This window comes from Solenopsis invicta, chromosome 13, assembly GCF_016802725.1.
Source record: "Solenopsis invicta isolate M01_SB chromosome 13, UNIL_Sinv_3.0, whole genome shotgun sequence".
Lineage (NCBI taxonomy): Eukaryota > Metazoa > Arthropoda > Insecta > Hymenoptera > Formicidae > Solenopsis > Solenopsis invicta.
This window is the reverse complement of record NC_052676.1, coordinates 14,031,972-14,053,089: the sequence shown is the minus strand read 5'-3', so window position 1 is coordinate 14,053,089 and position 21,118 is coordinate 14,031,972. Positions and strand designations below refer to the sequence as shown.

The 21,118-nt window shown below is 31.3% G+C and overlaps 1 protein-coding gene across 1 annotated transcript; it reads right to left on the bottom strand.

Annotated features, from left to right (window-relative positions):
• Positions 1–354: 354 nt before the first annotated feature.
• Positions 355–20,866, bottom strand: LOC105197033 (centromere-associated protein E). The gene is made up of 9 exons (XM_039456555.1): positions 20,782–20,866; positions 15,332–15,515; positions 5,444–5,663; positions 5,059–5,358; positions 4,778–4,974; positions 3,940–4,095; positions 3,466–3,754; positions 3,267–3,395; positions 355–744 (listed from the first exon to the last, which is right to left on the bottom strand). Exons 1-9 carry the CDS (start codon positions 20,795–20,797, stop codon positions 448–450), a joined length of 1,788 nt encoding a protein of 595 aa, XP_039312489.1. The 5' UTR covers positions 20,798–20,866; the 3' UTR covers positions 355–447.
• Between the last annotated feature and the right edge of the window lie 252 nt (positions 20,867–21,118).

The window sequence follows — 21,118 nt, the reverse complement described above, 5'->3', positions numbered from 1 at the left end:
ATTGGTGGCGGACAAATTGAGGTTCAATGGACGTCCATGTGCTATGTGGGCAAAAATAAAGTAATGTGTCGGTAATCTTTTCCTATTTGAAGATTTTCCAAAGTATATTACATTCTGATGATTATAATGATGATGAAATGTAACGATGAACAGTGGCAGATATTAATTTGCTAAAGATGAAGATTGCTATCTTCTGCTGACTGAGATTTAGCCCAAGCCTGATGATCTCAAGAGTCAAATGGCTTACTTTACAGTCACAACTAAAACAAACAGTTTGTGTAGTAAAGAAATAAACAGAACAATGGCAAATACTTAAACTTTAATTTGGGTACGTGTAAGGAATCGTAAAAAAAATTACAAGAAAAAACTTTTAATGCTTACAAAATTTTATATTGTCTTAGTAAATAACCACAACTAATCAATTTTCAAACGTCTGTTTACTCAACATCAATTAAAGGGTACATCGGTGACGTGACTTCTGAAGTTTGACGGAAGCTTACCATCTGGCTTTCTAGTCTCGGATTCATTTGGGTTCTTATAGTTTTCCGGGAGTGGATGGGGACCCGGATGAGTTACATCCAATGCCTTTTCCTGAACTATTTTGAACGAAGCCTTGATGTTGTCCAGTGCATTTCCTAACCCTGTCTTAATCTGATTGAATTCTTGGGTTACCAATGATAGGCGACCGAGCAGATAATTCAAATTCTCATCCACTTCCATCATACGTTTCGTTATCTCGCCTACCTGCAAAATTTCAAATAATCAATCAATTTAGTTTCGTGGAAAATATTTAAGAGTTGCGTAACAGCAAGTAAATTTTGAATAGAATAATATGGACATTAGATTTAGAATAAACACTAAACTATCCGTCTGTCTCTTATATTTTAGAAAAACTAAGGACATCTTTCACCAAACTTCGTTACACTAATCAACCGGTTTTGTCATTGGAATTGATCAATCGTATTACGTGTTATGTAAAATAACAAACGCAATTTGTCAATTTTAATAGGACTAATCGGTTTAGTTAAAGAAAGATTAATGAAAGAAGCCCTAAAAATTTAACTATATTTTATTTATCTTTGAACAATTTTAGGAGTTCTCTCCTTTAATAAATTATTTCAATAAAATGTGAACAATGTAATAATGTTTTGCATCTTTTATTTTATATTATATTATGTAAATTTTAATTACGAAAATTTTATTACGTCTATCTGGTGGCGGTAGCACACACTATCAGCAGATAAGCATATACAGGGTGTCAGGTAACGATCGCCCGTGGTTTCGTGGATTGATAGATCAAGTAAAACTGAGCAGAAAAGTCCTTTACCATTTTTTAATATTTGCCATAGCTAACGAAATAAAAATTAATAAAGTCTGCGAATAAGCGCGTATCACCGCGCGCAAGGACTGCTCGCCGGTCACCGAGACGTAGGCAGCCGCGGCTGTAGGCGCGGCGCTGTGCGGTGAGGAAGGAAAAGCAGTAGCTGTTTTTCCCTCCTCACCGCACAGCGCCGCGCCTACAGCCGCGGCTGCCTACGTCTCGGTGACCGGCGAGCAGTCCTTGCGCGCGGTGATACGCGCTTATTCGCAGACTTTATTAATTTTTATTTCGTTAGCTATGGCAAATATTAAAAAATGGTAAAGGACTTTTCTGCTCAGTTTTACTTGATCTATCAATCCACGAAACCACGGGCGATCGTTACCTGACACCCTGTATATAACATTATTTTTCACAACATTGTTGTGAATATTGTTGCAACATTAGTGAAATAATATTACAAAAAAAGTTTTGCAATATCTCATTTACAATAGAACTTGATCTCTTACCTCACTGCTCCGCGCGAGCGTCCGCTGATTGACACTCAGGATCGTATGACACTAATACATGTATATGCTTTTAATAGATTTACATATGTTACCTATGAGATATTGTTAACGCATTTTTTGTAATAGTATACTCATCAATAAGTCTATTCTATTGATGACTTATACGACCTTTTAAGTAATTGAATATTTAAGTAAAATGAGAAGAACATTTAGTTTAATTTTAAAAAGTTTTTATAAAATTAAGCTAGAGCACATAGAAACATATCCAAGATATTGTATGTAGCAAGGCGCCTAAAACATGATAGAGAATCGTTGTTCAAGAAAGAATTTGTCCTTTTTTCTAAATTTGTTGTAAAAAATGGCACCGTTCTTTTAATAACCTCTTTAAGTGAAATACTTCACTTGTAGAGCACGTAGAAAAAAAATAGAAACACTTTTATTATATAATTCAAATTCAAGCTATTGCGTTCGTTTTTCTAACTATCCAAAAACTATTGCTTTCGTTTCTATATATTAATTATAATTAACAGCAACAATATAGATATCCTTACGAAAAATATACTTAACTATAGTGTCCGAAATGATATTCAAATAAACGTTAATCCCCTAAATAAACTTTCAAATTGAGAGTTAATACTCATTGCTACCTGAGTATTGAAAAGATCATATGATTCACCATAAACTAGGCTACTGGGACAACCACTTTTAAAAAATATCAATAATAGTATCTCATAGGTGACAAATATATTATATACTGTATAATTCCATAAGCAATTGTTAGAATGTCACCTAATAACGGAGATAATAGGGGTAACCATATTGTCGACAGTAGCCTAACCCTCTTCTCCTCTATTATTATTTATAAAAAGTTAAGTTCTAATAATTTTATGTTACTTTTTATATTATCATTTTTAAAATAATTTTATTAAATAATATTATATTTTGATATAAATAAGAGTAAACAATGTAATTTAGATCATTTTCCCAATTTTAAAAATATTTTTTACTTTGTAGGTTACTTGCATTTTTATTTTTGTTTTCATTTTTTTTAAACCTCTCTAAAATTTTTACGGTAGATTGAAAAACCCTGGTCTAAATGTATGTTTTATCACATAGATGGAAACTTTTTTTTAAAAGGTATGGAGCTTTCCTAAAGCTCCCGTGAGTGTGAAATTTTACACCCAGAATTTGGAGTACATATTTAAAAAATATGTAAATTTTTAACAAATTTAAAAAAATTCAAAGTGATTTAATAAAAAACAGTATTTGATTAGGATACTCTCAGGTTGTATGCTACAACACATCCAACAAAAAAATAAAATAAAATACTTGGGTTATTGAAATTATCTCTCTTCCTCCCGTTTGAATGAGATATTGCACTCAGGTACCCAGAAAAGTCAAAAAACTCCGTCCCTATTTCATCATATCTTAATTATTACCTTATTCTCCATTCCACCCATAGTAGATGTGGTGCCACTAACATAGGCTTCATTCTGTTGGTGCAGCTTATCTAAAGCTCGAGCGCTTTCTGTCATCTGTTGGTACATCACATTAATCTGTCGCCAAACCTGCAATAAAAGCAGTGTAACAACAAATTCTGACAGTGGTCACATCAATCAATAAGTAACAAATTTTTACTTTGTTCATTTCCAGTTCCATCTTGCTGGTAAGGTTTGCCAACGCACCATTTTGGTTGTCCATGATATCATTCGAGATTCCATCGAATCTTTGACTAAGAGTGCTGTTAATATTAACACCTTGAGTCTTTACCAAATCGCCCACTTCTAGCAGGATCTGATGTACACCATACTCCACCCTCTTCTTCGTGTCCAGCACATGATCTGCCATAGAAACCATCACGGACTGACCCTTTTCCAGATTCTGTAATTCCTGGTTAACGCGATCTGCATTGTTAGCCAGGTCCATCCTGTTAAAAAAACTCAAGAATTAAAAGAAAGGATTATGCGATATATATCTAGATATTTAACGCTAGATATAGTTCTCTAATTTCAATTCTTGTCCGTTTAATAAAATTTAGTATCCAATAAAAGAAGAAAAAAAGGTAACTACATTTAACGTTTATCATTCCATTAAATAACAATTAGAATTTACCTTAACGCTGTCACCGAGTCCTTTATTTCTTCTTTGCCTTCTATTATTCTATCCCCAATATCATCGATACCCCGTGTAACGATATCTTTCAACGCGTGTTTAGTTTCCTGCAGCATAGCTTGCGTTTCGTTGTGAAGCGCTTGTACTTCTTTTATCCTACATCGTAAAGCGACAATTAGCATCAAAGTGTTAAGGATGTTACATGGTCTTATTTCTGAAGGAGAATGTCAAAACTGATATCAAGAACATCATCCTGGCAAAAATTGTTCTCATAATATCTCATATTATTTTTAAGAATTTTTTATTTTATTATTCTTTTAATTTATAAAGATTTGTGACAAATTTTTTTCAGACTTTAAGTTTGCTTCAGAAATTATAAAATGAAAAATAATAGAATATATCAGAATTCACATGTTGTAAAAGTTTTTCTAGAAAACTGTAGATTTTCATATTTTTTAGATTTTATAGTATTTCTTTAAAAATTGTTAAGAACAAGAAATTTTTATGTATATCAAAGTTCTCACATATATAAAAATTTCTGGAAAAGATGTAGATTTTTTCATATTTATTAAAAAAAGTTTTTTTTTATTATGAAGCTAAATATTCTTATTGGAGTATTTTAGATATTATTTTTGAAAAAGAGATATATTATAAATATTTTTCAGATTTTTTAAAATAATTTTCTTATTGTTAGCATTTTTGAAAAGCGTTCCAATTTCTACAAAATCTGAGAAATTTTTTTTTAATTTATAAAATTTATATAAAAATGTTAAAAGGCATTTTATATTATGTGAAGAATTCTAGAACATATTCTCACCAGGGCTGTACAAAACGTTACCTAGGTAATTCTTGTAATTTGTCAGAAGTGCCCTCCAACAGATCTTGCACTTGCACTAATGTCTTAATATGATCGTCAAAGGCTGGAGACAAATCCAATTGTCGCTCCGATGGTCTCTCCTGAACGTTCTGTGTTATCTGTTTTATATTCTCTAGAGATTTTTCGAGGTCTCCGATCTTGGCGGCTATATGCTGCACCTACGATTAAAAAAATAGTATTGTTTAAAATATTTAGTGTGCATAAGAAAAATATATATTATTTCTAAATTATAAATGAATCACCTCCGAAAAGATCGTATGCGTTTTCTCCGTCAGCATAACCGATTCTCTATTTAGCTTTGCTACGTTATTATGCAGACCTTCTTTGTATCTTGTAACCTCTCCCATCAAGTTATTCTCTATGCCACTTAGTTTGTTGAGAATATCAGGAAGACTACTGTCCGGGACAGACGTGGCTTCCGTGCGATTATTTATCTCCCCTATCTTATTTTCGATATTTGTGAGCCAGGTTTCCAAACGATTTTCCAGGTCTTCTAGACTGTCCACGGTTTTTTGCATCTGTATACGCTCTCTCTCGTCTTTCTGCGCGAAGAAACGTCATTAACTTAGAGAATTAGAGAATTAATTGTTTACATTTTAATGATTGTGAGCGGAATCGGATAATCACCTGTGTGATCAGATGTTCTATTCCCGAGATCCTTTCCTCTATTTTAGTCAACTGCAACTTTAAGCTATCTACAACGGATACACGCTTCGTCAGGATAGTTATTGTTTTTTTCAGTTGCTCGCCCAGCTGCCGTTCTCTCGCTTCGTGCCTTTCCAACTTCTCTGTATTCTCTCGCATCATGTGCACTAAACTCAACATAGCATCCTTAATATCTTCGTGACTGTAAGAATTGATCATTTACAGAAGAGAACAACATAATACAACGTTGAAAATTAGATTTTATTTAAAGAAAGCTTTTATATATACAGGGTGTCAGGTAACGATCGCCCGTGGTTTCGTGGATTGATAAATCAAGTAAAACTGAGCAGAAAAGTCCTTTACCATTTTTTAATATTTGCCATAGTTAACGAAATAAAAATTAATAAAGTCTGCGAATAAGCGCGTATCACCGCGCGCAAGGACCGCCCGCCGGTCGCCGAGACGGCCGAGACGTAGGCAGCCGCGGCTGTAGGCGCGGCGCTGTGCGGTGAGGAGGGAAAACAGCTACTGCTTTTCCTTCAAAAAAGATACACTGTTTTTTCCTTAAAATTATGTATTTTTAACAGCCTGTAACTCAATAAAAAATTTTTTCTCGACAAATCCAATGCAAGTGCCATAAAGTATAACATTTTCTCTACAAAACGCTTTTTTTTTTAATTTTTTCTACAATTTTTTTGACCGAGTTACAAGCTTCGAAGAAATACATTTTTCACAGTACATTTTTCCGAAAAATGACGTCTACTGCCGACATTAGCATTACCCAATGTGCACCACGTGGAGGTTGCCGGTCGGATTTTTGCACATCGTGTGTGTGTGTGTGTGTGTGTGTGTGCGCGCGCGCGTGTATGTATCACAGCAGAGATAAGGACCCCGCAGTTCGTCATTTCTGTAATATTTAATGACTCCAAACCCTCTCTCCTATGTGTATGTGTGTGTGTGTGCGTGCGTGTGTGTGTGTGTGTGTGTGTGTGTTCAATAGTGTGTATTTCCTCCTCTCTGATCAATTACTGCTTGCAAGCGTTCTTGCATATTTATACATCTTGCAATACGATCTTGCGGAATGTTGTGCCAATTTTCCATAAAAATTTCTCCCAATTCTTCTAAATTTCGCGCTTGTTCCTCGCAACGCCTTAATCGTCGTTCCATTTCATCCCAAATGCGCTCGATTGGATTTAAGCCCGAGCTATTGGTGGGATGATTTAACAGTCTAATTGCGTGTCGTTCAAAAAAACGTCGCGTTATATTCGCCGTATGAGGTCGAGCGTTGTCCTACATGAAAATAAAGTTCCGACAGGTTCGATATAATAGCAAAACGTGTGGTCATAGAATATCGTTGATATAACGAACACCCGTCATTGTCGGAGGTGACAGGATTACTAGATCACTTCGTCTTGTAAGTGATATACACCCCCACACCATCACAGAACCGCCGTTGTAAGATCGTATTGGCATAACGCAACGTCGATCATAGCGTTCATTTCGTCGAAGTCAAGTACGAGCATCATTACCATAAAGGCAAAAACGTGATTCGTCAGAGAAATATACATTTCTCCAATTCCTTGCGGTCCAATTTATGTGATCGCGCCCAAATTGATAACGTACTTGGCGATACGAGTTTGAGTCTTGGTACTTGCGCACGAACACGAGAACGAAGACCGGCTTCTCTCAAACGATTGCGAATTGTTTGTTTGCACACATGGCGCAAATGAATGTCATCGCGAATGTTTCTTGCGGTAATTATTTGTCTTTCTAATGCATAACGAACAATGGCTCGATCTTGTCTATTTGTCGTTAATCGAGAACGACCACTTTCACGTCTCATGTAATTTCCCGTGTCTTGATATTGTAACCAAGCTCTACTCACTACGGACACCAATATCTTGCGCCACATAATGTATACGAAAACCTTGTTGCAAAAGCGCAATTATGCGTGCAACTTCTACGGCCGATAAATGTCTACGCGGCATTTTGAAAATTCCGTGTTGCTTATCACACTGCGAGAATCGCCGGCGTACTAAACAAAATTTTATTGTATTGAGCATGCAATGTTTACATATGGTCATCGTCTAAAAAAAGATTTTCTTTAGAGTAAGACGACTGTAAACATATAGTTGTCTTATTGTTAGTCTAAAGAAAATTTCTTTTTAGACAAAGATGACCATATGTAAACATTGCATGCTCAATACAATAAAATTTTGTTTAGTACGCCGGCGATTCTCGCAATGTGATAAGCGACACGGAATTTTCAAAATGCCGCGTAGACATTTATCGGCCGTAGAAGTTGCACGCATAATTGCGTTTTTGCAACAAGGTTTTCGTATGCGTCATGTGGCGCAAGATATTGGTGCATCCGTGTCCGTAGTGAGTAGAGCTTAGTTACGATATCAAGACACGGGAAATTACACGAGACGTGAAGGTAGTGGTCGTTCTCGATTAACGACAAATAGACAAGATTGAGCCATTGTTCGTTATGCATTAGAAAAACGAATAATTACCGCAAGAAACATTTGCGATGACATTCATTTGCGCCATGTGTGCGAACAAATTCGCAACCGTTTGAGAGAAGCCGGTCTTCGTTCTCGTGTTCGTGCGCAAGTACCAAGGCTCAAACTCGTACATCGCCAAGTACGTTATCATTTTGCGCGCGATCACATAAATTGGACCGTAAGGGATTGGAGAAATGTATATTTCTCCGACGAATCACGTTTTTGCCTTTATGGTAATGATGCTCGTACTTGACTTCGACGAAATGAACGCTATGATCGACGTTGCGTTATGCCAATACGATCTTACAACGGCGGTTCCGTGATGGTGTGGGGGTGTATATCACTTACAAGACGAAGTGATCTAGTGATCCTGTCACCTCCGGCAATGACGAGTGTTCGTTATATCAACGATATTCTACGACCACACGTTTTGCTATTAAATCGAACCTGTCGAAACTTTATTTTTATGCAGGACAACGCTCGACCTCATACGGCGAATATATCGCGACGTTTTTTTCAACGACACGCAATTAGACTGTTAAATCATCCCGCCAACAGCCTGGACTTAAATCCAATCAAGCGCATTTGGGATGAAAAAGAACGACGATTAAAGCGTCGCGAGGAACAGCCGCGAAATTTAGAAGAATTGGGAGAAATTTTAACGGAAATTTGTCACAACATTCCGCAAAATCGTATTACAAGATGTATAAATATGTGAGAACGCTTGCAAGCAGTAATTGATCAGAGAGAAGGAAATACACACTATTGAACACTCATGCACGCGCACGCATACACACACACACACACGCGCGCGCGCACACACACACACGCGCGCACACGCACGCACGCACGCACGCACACACACACACACACACACACACACGATGTGCAAAAATCCGACCGGCAACGTCCATGTGGTGCACATTGGGTAATGCTAATGTCGGCGGTAGACGTCATTTTTTGGAAAAATGTACTGTAAAAAATGTATTTTTTCGAAGTCTCGTAACTTGGTCAAAAAAAATCGTAGAAAAAATTTTAAAAAAAGCATTTTGTAGAGAAAATGGCATACTTTATGGCATTTGCATTGGATTTGTCGAGAAAAAATTTTTTATTGAGCTACAGATTGTTAAAAATACATAATTGTAATGAAAAAACAGTATCTTTTTTTAAGCATAGTACTAAGAAATTGAGAAAATTTTTGAAAACCATTAATAGCATGTTAAAGCTCGATCTTCAAGCTTTAAAATGGTTTTTTGATTTTTTGTCTACGATGATTTTTCACAGTTACAGTCATTTGAAAATAGCCTAATTTTTGGTGTCTGGAAAGTGTTCCTTATTTTTTTTTGAGTAGTGTATGAACACTTATTCTGAAAAATAGGCGTTATTCAAAAAAGTCAATTTTGTAAAAAATAATCGTAAAAAATTTTTAAAATAGCAATCGTAACAAATTTTAAAGTTTGAAATCTCTAGTTTTGAAATTGATAGATTATTAAACGATTTACAGATTGTTTACGACGTTATGCGGATTTAAATGGGGATGCGTCAAATCTCAAATTTTAGAAATTTTGCAAAACTCCATAACGTGAAATAAAAATTGCACGCAAATGCGGTTTACAGCATTCAAAAGCGTGGATCTTTAACTTTAATTTGCGTTTTTGATGAGCGTTGTACGATTTTTTTCACTGAGTTAGGCAACACTGAAGCAAAAATGGCCTTTTTGTTTTAATGTTGTATAATTCAATGAATAAAAATTGTACAACACTCAACAAAAACGCAAATAAAACGTAAAAATTCACGCTTTTGAATACTGTAAACCGCATTTGTGTGCGATTCTTAATTCACGTCAAATAAATTCGCAAAATACATAATAAATTTTGCCGCATCTTTATTTTTATCTGTGTAGCTTTGTAAAAAATTAATATACGTTTTCAAAATTGATATCAAAATTGTATGTAGAAACATTAAGCTGTAAAATGCGTTTTTAAACATTTGATTTATCATTTTTGTTGATTTATCATGTTACACATTTTTTTGAAGAATAACTGTAAATGATTTTTTAATTTTGCTGTTGAACGCTCACTTAATTTTTGCTGTTGAACGCTCACTTAATTTTTGCTGTAGTCGATACGTGAACTTCGTAAAAAAAAAAGTATTAAACGATCTTCCAGGGTTTATTTTAAAGGGCAAAACCTTTCGATTATTTAAGTTCATTTTTCTCGAATATTCTTTTACACTAGGAAGTGAAGAAAGAAATTCAAGAAAAAGAGCCCATTTTTGCTTCAGTGTTGCTTAACTCAGTGAAAAAAAATTGTACAACACTCATCAAAAACGCAAATTAAAGATAAAGATTCACGCTTTCGAATGTTGTAAACATTGAGTTTTGCAAAATATTTTGCAAAATAGTTTGTAAAATATTTTGAGATTTGACGCATTCTCATTTAAATCCACGTAACTTCGTAAACAACCCACGGCACGCTACGCTTCTGGGCGCTTCGGTTGCGTGCAATCTGATTGACCAACTTTAACTGTTAATAACTCGGTAAATAATGATCTGAGCCAAAATTGGCAAAGGAACTTTTAGTTCAAAATATCATCCTCTTTCGCTGTCTGAAATATTTATGAAGCGTTACAGGACACCCTGTATATAAGCCTTTTTAGACATATAACTTTATGTATACATCAAAAAATCAAATCTTTTTACAATTTCTAAATAATTTTACAATTTCATAAATTTCTTATGCAAAACTTTTCAGAAATGTTTCTCGCAAACAGAATATAAATTTTGCTATATAATATAAATACGTGTACATTTGTCCATATATAGAGATATGTTATGTATACATGGCAGAACAATTTCATAAACTTGAATAAAATTTTGAATAACATTTTTAGAATGTGTACTCAAATTTTACAAAAGAATTTTAAAGTTTCCGGAATTTTTATTTAAAATTTTAAGTAAAATTAGAAAATTTTTCAATACAACTTTCTAAAATAAATTTATTTTATTATATCTTTAAATGTTCCTTATTTAAAGAAAAATCACCTGAGTTTTAAACATTAAATTTAAAAAACATTAAAGGCAATAATATGAACTAATAAATGACATAACAATTTGTGCGCAATAATTTAACTCGCTAGAAGTACAGAGTAAAAGCGTACACTAAAAAGTCTTGTTGCATTAATTAGAAATCTGGTAGATTCAACCAATACGAACAAATAAAAAATCTTGTAGAAATTATCGAATTGTAGTAAAATCTACCAAACATTTTAATTATAAAATCTTGAGTCCTGTTGTAATAATCAGAAGTTCTGCTTAGGTTCACTAAAACGCAGTTAATCGGATGTATCTTGAATACGATAAAATCACAATAATCTGATTAGCTCGTATACAAATTAACAATAATGAGAGGCCAATAAACGAGCAAAAAATTCATGATGTTTGTATAACCTTTCCGTTTTATTACATATGGATTAATAACAACATCGATTCAGCCTACTGCGTTTTCAAAGAAAACAGAATTTAATTCACTCAACCAAACAAACGAGAAATGGTTCGTAAAACTTTCCAAAACCGCAATTCCGAATGAAGTGTCCAACCTTCTGCAATTAGGTAGTAATAAAAAAATAGCGATACATGAGATAATAAAAGACATCGAGGACAATACCACCAAATTTAACGCACAACATAAAACCGACATTCAAAACATTATAGTTCACAATTGCAGCGATTTTTGGATACTCAAATAAACAATAACAATATCGATAAAAAACTGATCTCCATGTTTAAACACACAACACAATTTTTAAAACAAAATGACGATATTATAATTATATGCGCGGACAAGGAAAATACAGTGGTTGCAACAGATAAAGAGAATTATCTAGTAAAAATGCAGAATTTACTTAACGACAAAGACATGTACTCACTAGAAAAAAAGAGACTCCCTACACTTAAACTAGAAAAAACTGCTTGCTAATGATTTGGCCAAAAAATGGCATGCAAAAGAATATATCTCTAAACTAAAATTCTACTCTTTGCTGAGGAGTGATTGCATGTTACCTAAAGCTTACGGCCTGCCAAAAATGGAAGGGTTCCGATAGCGCACATCCCAATAACCCACCAACCAATCATCTTGACTTATCTAACCCAACTTACGGAAAATCTGCCATTGTGAGTGGTTTGTGTGCTATCGGGATATGCGCTATTGGGACCCGCCGGCCAAAAATACATAAGCCTAACATTCCTCTAAGAATTATCGTATCTTTGGTAGGAACAGCTCTTTATCCATTAGCGACCTTCTTACAAAACATTATTTTGGAGTATTCCGCGGGCGATAAGTCACGTAGACAACAGTTTTGAACTCTGTAAGTTATTAACGAACAAAAACATACAGGACTCTGAGACTTTGCTGTCGCTTGACGTAACGTCCTTGTTCACTAATGTGTCTGTAGATCTCGCGATCAAAGGTATTAGCTTTAGATGGGAATTCATCGAAAAAAAATCAATATCCCGAAAGATGAATTTATTGCAGCTGTGCAATTTGTTTTAATGTCAACGTATTTCACGTTTACCAATATCTACAAACAAACGTTTGGGGTCCCTATGGGCTCACCGTTAGCACTGGCGATAGCGGACATAGTGATGCAAGACTTGAAGTCTAAAGTTCTAAATAATTTAAAAATTATTTTACATTTTTACGTACGTTATGTAGACAATATTGCTTTAGCGGCACCCGCTACATAACGTAATTGAAAGCATTTTAAACGAATTCAACGGATATCACAACCGATTACAATTTACAGTGAAAAGAAACGTAGCCTCAATTTTTTAGACACAACAATTAGAGTCAAAAACAACATCTTACATACTGACTGGTACCACAAAGACAACTTTTCAGGAAGATTTTATCGTACTATTCTCATCACCCGATGTGCCAAAAAATAGAAACCATTTACAGTATGGTAGATTGGGCGATCTTATCACATCTCTAATACCACAAGAAAAATCTAGAATTTTACATTAACATTTTAATTAATAATGGCTACCCGTTGGAATTAATTTTTAACAAAATCAACATGAGAATCAAGAGAAGTTAATCAATACTAAATTAAATAACAGAGTTCAGAACCCAGTTGACGAAATTGATATGCCCGTGGAAAGAAAAAAATTCCTGATCTTTTCGTATGTAAAAGACTTATCGGAAAAAATATTTGAATTTCTGAACAAAGACGAAGTGACGCTTGGCTTTAGATCTTTAAACAAGCTAGGCCAGTTTATCGAAGTTCACAAAGACAGCAGCAACAAAACAGAGTGTAACAATGTCGTTTATAAATTAAATTGTAATGACTGTAATGCTTCATATGTAGGACAAACAAAAAGGAAATTAAAAACAAGAATTAAAGAACACATGAATAACATAAAACTTAAATCATCCAAAATATCCGTTATTAGTGAACATAGATTACAACAAAATCATTCTTTGACTTGGGATAATGTTAAGATCCTTGACTTTGAGCCCAATTAGTATAAACGATTGATTTCCGAAATGATACATATTAATGAACAGAAAAACGGGCTAAATCAAAAAACTGATACGAAACTTCTCGACGATTATTACAGCTCTGTTTTGAACAGACTTGCCGATATGTAGAGAGACAAAGTTAGGTATATTATTGTAAACAGCAGAATATATTTTGCGCTCGCTCCGCAGCACTAGCAGCGTTCATTCTCCCTTGTCACGCCGACCGTTAAAGATATATATTGTATTAAGTTTAAAGTGACCAACAATTGGAAATGTTTTGTAACGACTCTAACTGTAAGTCTTAATTACTTGTTACAATTGACACGGTTTAAATAACGCTTATAAATATTATGTTTACTTGTAAAGTTTCGATGGTCGAGATTCAAATAAATTGCACGAGTCGTATGACGAGATGCGAATGGTCGCCGTACTTCTGGACTTGTTTTGTTTCGCGGATTGGGAAACGACGAAGCAATTAACAAAATTGGACTATGAACTTTAACTGCTGTATCATATTCGAACTTTAGGCTGCATTAAAAAAAGTTGTTAACATTTTAATGTAAAAGTCATATACACACTGAAGAAGACTCCGTAGAGTCGAAACATCTGTGACAAAAAGTTATTATTAAATACAAACTACACTTTATACGAACAACCTGAATTTTTTGCTTGTTCATTGACCTCTCTCGTTATTGATAATAAAATCATTTTTCTCATTCATTTATAAACGCACAATGCTAATTTAGAACAATGTACTGTCTTTTCTTGGCATTAATTTATAATAACAACTCACAAATCACACGCAAATCTACATACAGATGTGTATGCCATATTTATTGATAACGACTATCGACATTAGTAATATCAAAAATTAGAAAAAAACAATAAAAGTTTTAATTTTATTAGCGAGAGATAGAATCTAAATTTAAAAATAAATTCCAAAAATTTCCCTAACTTCTAATAAAATTTCATAAATACCCTGCATTCCATAAATACCCTGCATTTCATAAATACCCTAATTTTCAAGGCTAAAAGAAAAATTCACCGAAAATTCCAGATTTTCTCGGTTTTTCTTTTTGGTAAAACACATCCTGTATTTTTTTGATATTCATATTTATTTTGAAATTTCTTGATCAACGATATCATAAAAATATATTAACTAGTTTTTATAAAATGTCATTAATCCGTACAGGAGTACGTGCAATTTTTTGTTGTAATTTCTTAAGAATTTATTGCAATTTTAACAAAAATATAGTTAATCTGTTATTAAAGAGTATCTATGATTTTTTGTTGAAATTTTATTAAAATTTTGTTACAATTTCAAAAAAATTTCATAAAATCACCTTATTTTTGTTAGTATTAATTTTTTTTTTAATTTTATTACATTTTTATTGAATTCTTATTAAAATGTTATCCCCTTTTTTATTAAACGCAGAAAGTAATATTTTTAACAAAATATAAAAATTTTATTGCATATTTATTGAAATTTCATAAAATTTTTTAAATTTAATAAAATGTCAAGCTCGAAATGCCATCAAAATTTCATAAAAATTTTTCCATCAAAGAATGACATATTTGCTGAACTATGAAAAGTCTTCTAGAAAATTTTTTTCTAGAATTATTTTATATATAAATATGTTTTAAGATTTCTTTTTCTATAATTTCTAAAAAAATTTCTTATAAAATCTGAAGTAATTTAAAATACTTTTTTTATAAATTTTAATAAATTTAAAATATGAAAAATTTATAAAAATACTGAGATGCAGTAAAAACATGCACAACAAAAACATTATTTTTACCAGAGTTTCTTATATCAAGTTATATATTAATCGAATACATACGTTATTTCTCTAGTGTAGCTGACATCGATGCAAAAACAGTACAAGAGCGTCAAAAGAACAGGCAGCTTCATTGTCTTAATATTGTTTGTCGAGAGAACAGGAATCTGTACTTTGCAGAGTTTATCTTGTCTGACAGCGTTGAGTTGATCGAAGGGATTCCTTTGATGATGGACAATAATACAATCTGATCAAAAGATAATAGAAAACGAATAAATTCACACCGTAATGATAAAGAACAAAAATATCACTATTTCTGTAGGCTACAATGTTCTTTCTTCCTGCGTCTAATTGAATGCACTGCCATCGAGATAAGAAAAACGCAGGTCACTCACGATGACCCCAAGAAACCGTTGAGAGGAATCATCACTCACAAGAAATTACTCTTAATCAGTAGCAGCCGCATAGATCAGTTCTGTATTCTCAAGCATACAATTATAAATACTACTTTATTTATTTACCTTATTATATACATATGTTAATACATTAATTACAAAAAGCATGATATTTATTTCTGTTTATTGAAATTATGTGTTTAGTTAGATAATATAAAATTATTATCTAAATATGACTTTCAGCTTTAAATAATATATTTTCCTTATATCTTTTTAATTTCTTTTTTAAATATAAACTATAATTTAAATATTAATTTTACTTAAATAAAACAAATATATATTTCACAGATTATAATACAGTTTTCAAAGTCTTTCTTCTGTACATGGAAGTGATGAAGGGATGAAATCTATGCAGCTATTTATAGACAGATTTTCTACGAGGAGCCATATGGTCCATTATACCCATCAAGCCATATGTTCCAAGTGTAACACATTTGTTTTGCCCTTTATACAAGTGCATCAGCAGATGCGAAGCAAGTCAGTTGCATTCTAATCAGAAAATATATAAACTTTTCTATAATTTAACAGCTGAACTTAATTTTAACTTTTATTATACAATACCATTTTGGTAAGCTATAATAAATGTAGCTTGATGATATACATATAAATGAAATGAGAAACTCAAAATAAGTTTTTCCTTTATTTTAACCAATTTTATTATGTTTCTAATACACTACTACTCAAAAATTTCAGCGTTTGAGATTTTTTCGCATCTCATGAAAAGTTAAGTGTTTCAATAAAAAATATAAAGAACTTTTTAAAATACATTTTAGAAAAAAGTGCTTTAAAAGGCTCTTTTAATTTTATCTCTACAATATTTTTTTCTAAATTAAAATTGAAAATTGGTATTTTTTAAATCTATCTTTTTTACTTTGAGAAAAGTGCTGTAATGATGAAAAATTATCATACAAAAATTAACATAAAAATATTTTAAAATTTGAGTTGAAAATTGTAAAAACATTACAAATTATTATTCAACACCAAAAACCGCTGTGACTGAAATAAACTTTCTATTTTTGAATTTTAATTTTGTCAGATCAATATAACTTATTATTATTGAAAAATTAATGTTTATATTTGTTAATATATATTGTTCAATTAATTTTCAAAGTTAAAAAATTTATTACTTAAGATATTATTTATAAAAATGACAAATGACAAACTAAAAGTGACAACACTACATAATTTGGTCGAAAAGAAACAGAAGTAATAATGTGGCCCCTTCACTAAAAACAATTTTTAAACTACGTTGTTTTGTTTAACAAAAAACACACAATGTTTTATTATAAAATTATACACATGTGGACTGTGATTGTGAAATATGATCGTTCGCCATGTGTATTTCTCTTGAGACTTTACAATTAATCTCATTATAAATTTTGTGTAACGTTTATTAGAAGTAAAGAAATTGTTTTAAAAAGTTATAAATTTATCTTAAAAAATTTTTAAGCCTGAAATGTTATTTAAAAAAACTTTTTTTAATAAAACATATTTTATAAAATGTTTGTAAAAACTTGTTTTGCGGCACGTATAGTGTGTAAAATTTACAAAGAATCATTAATTTATAATTTATAAATAAAAATGATTTTTATAACATTAGTTGTTAATATTTCACGATCCCTCCGTTATTCTATAAATACATCCTTTCTTCCTTCTTCAACAAATTGTAAATTACGTTCGTTCTATAATATCCGATAAACTTCTACTTATAAGGTGATTGATAGATCTCTATTGTTAATAAACTGGTATTGGTTAAAACTGTGTTAATATTTACTGAGTTATTGTCAAAAACAAAATGGTATATCATAATCCCCTCCTTTTCTCTATATAATTGTACATACTTATATTTATATTTAATATATTAATAATTATATATAAAATATTTTTTTCCGAGTAGTTTAAGAGTGAAGCTACAATCAACTTATTAACTACTTCAATATGAAAATTTCGAAGGAGATCGTGTTAGACCTGTGAAGATATCAGCATATTATATTAGTAAAATTTCATGTTATTGTTTAACTTTTCCTTATTTTAAATGTAACCGAATAAAATGTTAAATAACAAAAAAGTACTTTACTTATATTTGTATAATAACACACCCAAGTATACTACAAGAAAATGAGAAAATATATGTAATTCTCTAACATTAAAATATATCTTAAAAAAATTTAGAAACGTTAAGTAAAAAGTAAAGATAATAGCAAAGATGCCTTATAACAAATATCAGCTGTTGTGTATTGCGTATTAGTGTTATTGTATAACGACGAGTTACTAAATAAATGGTTCCATAAGTAATCACTAGAATTCCTCATCGAATAGCAGAGATTACGAGTGAATACCTACAAGGGCCATAATACCACCTTCCCGCCATCAAATTTCTTGTGTAAATTTCATTTCTTATAAAATGTTTTTTAATTTAAAATTTTTAAATTTTACGGAAAAGAGAGAGAAAAAAATGTTTTAAATAATATGCTTGATTCGTATATATTTTTCAAAACTTTTTAAAGATTTTTTTTCTTAACTTTTTCATTTACTTTTCATGAAGTATGAAAAAATCTTAAGCGTGCTGAAAATTTGAGTGATAATGTATGTGTCAATTGTATTTTAAATTATTTAAAATTAAAGCAATAAAAATATATTACGAGATAAGGCTTTATTTTGAAAAACTTTAATTACAATAAAATGAGCTATAGTTAGTTGTTTATATCATTAAATAAGTTTCAAAAACGAAATGTTTACAATTATTATAATTAATGTAAAAAACAAAAACAAACATTTCAACTTTTTTTAAACGGTCTTCTGCAGTGTCGCATTTACAAATTAATTAAATAAACAAAAACGCAGAATTATAGAAAACATATAACAATAAAAAGATATTACAGTTCTTAGAGTTTCTTTCTCCTTCTCTTTGACATTAGTCGTGAATTCTCTCTCTGTGTCATCTTCCTTGGATCTGAACTGGCTGTTGTCCATAGAATACAATCTTTTTTTGTTTTGCATCCAGAAAAATTAACGTATCAAAAAAATAATACATAATAAGACAAGATAAAATAAATAAATAAAATAAAATAACAAAAGTTAACATATGCAATTGTACATACAAACAGAAAAATAAACTAATTATTATTGAATTTAAAATAAATCTGTAAGTTAAAAATGTCTTAAATTATTACAGTTTAAATGAATCTTAAGGAGACTGTTTGTTAAAAAAGCCAAGACGGAATAAAAACGGTATCATTGAATTTTTAATTAACCGAATCATGCGGGTAGAAAGGAGAAGGTCTAAAGTTAAACAGTGGAAAGAAGATTAATCATTGGAAGATATGATTCTGAGAGAAACTCCGTATTACTTTGTTTATTTAAACTTTCCTTTTTTATTTATTTAAATTAAATTAAAAAATTGTTTATGCAAATTGCGAATATTAAAAAAATAATTTCTCTTTTCTCTTTTTTTGAAAATTTTATTTTTGGAGTTAGAAACATTTTATAAAAATAAACTTTTATGCACAAAAAATTTAATATTACTAGCAAAATAGGTACGCGCTACGCGCGCGACACACACGTAAACTTTTGATATTATAAATTACAAATTTACTCGATACATACATAATTCTTGATAACTCAAAACGCGATCTCCATCGCGATGACAATAGCTTATGAAGAAAGCACAGCAAGAAAACTAATCAGCATTACGGAAAAGCGTCAACAATAAACTTTGACTATCAATTTAATATGGACTTTTACAGATAGGATTGTGAAAAATTATGGCACATTTTTATTTAAAAAAAACCGTTTTAAAACATAGAAAGCCTACTTTATTTTTAAATACTTTTTCTTTATTTTTTGTCCAATTAAGTTTCATCAAATTATAGCTTTTCAAATTAAAATAAAAAAATTTTCGAAAAAATATCAATCTTCAGTTTTGTGTAATTCAAAGAATAAAATGTCGAATGTAAAAATTAGCTTTACAGTTGTGCGTTTCCTCTTTAACATGCAATTTTAAAATTTCTTTATGATCTTTTTACGAAGCAATTCTTCAAATTTCTTCAAGTTTCCTAAACTTCTAAATAATATATATGCAAATATAAAAATACAGGGCGGGCATTAAAAAATATAAAAATATTAAAACATATTAATAAGTAACCATTCTGGAACAAAAAAATCTATTGTCAAACATTTTAAGAATTAATTAATAATACAGTAATAACAATAATTACAAATTAACAAAATAATTAAAAATTAATAATATGCTTATCTTAAGCTGTATAAGTTTATTTTCCACTTTTGTGTTTCTTTTGCAGTTTTTTCTTTCACGCACAAGTGTATATATAATTATTATTTCGTGTTTAAAGAGAGTACAGCATAATGCAGTAAAGATAGATTTAAGGTTTAGCTGCCTATAAAAGTTATTATACTTATAAACCTAGTTCTATTTTCGCGCGTAATTCACAATCGATTTTGAGATACATTAATTAATAATTAACCACAAAAAATTGTTTTATTAAGAATACAAGTATCGAAAGAAATAAAAAGAAAAAGATTCATAAGACGAGACATTCAGAAATTGATCTTTATATTTCTATTATATAATTTAAAAGTAACATTTTTGATAGTGTCAACAAATTTCAATATTGACAAATAAATTGCAAAAATTTGCAATATAAAAAAAGATGTGCGATTGCGATATGAATCTCATTTTATTATGTGTACATGTAATATAAATAAAAATCAGTGATATATGAAAGAAAAGCAATAGAATGAAAAAAACGAAAGATTGCAAAGGAGAGAGGGAGATGGAGAAAGGAGGAGAGAAAAGTGAAGAGACAGACAGAGAGAAAGAGAGTTATAAAACGCGGTATAGCAGCTATATAGACAAAGAAGTGTTCCTTTTTTGTTTATCCATGTAATAATCATGTAGAGAAGAAACTAACGCATTTGATTGAAAAATATTTGACGATACTATTGATATAGAGAAAGGCTTGAGTTTTATTTCGGCGCGAAAAGCAAGTCAGGAAAAGAGAATTTACACGATCAATCACTTTACTCACTCTAGCGTACTTTCTGTCTTCTTCATGAAAACGCGCGGCAGGAATGCAGTCAATTGCAGCGAACCGTTTTCCGACGCGACTACGCGACTAGCGGAGAACTGCGTGAAACTGATCTTGTGCTGCCATTATGTAGATGTAAGAATTTTTAAAAATCCGTCTAGTCAAATTACTTACGCGGTGTTACCAACCTTATATATGTATCTATATAATATTATATATATATATATATATATGTATATCTTCCATCAACATATTGAGCAAAGCATGTGACAAAATTTGTTTGATCTTTCATCTTGAAAGACTTAGTAGGAGGAAAGTAAATACGTATGGGCATGTATCTTTCTTTC

Bases quoted from the DNA above. Each gene is read 5' to 3' on its own strand.
- LOC105197033 (XM_039456555.1), bottom strand. The intron at 4,096-4,777 runs GTAACGTTTTGT...TTTACGATGTAG, and splicing joins AAATTACAAGAATTACCTAG to GATAAAAGAAGTACAAGCGC. The intron at 3,396-3,465 runs GTAAAAATTTGT...CTTTTATTGCAG, and splicing joins TGGAACTGGAAATGAACAAA to GTTTGGCGACAGATTAATGT.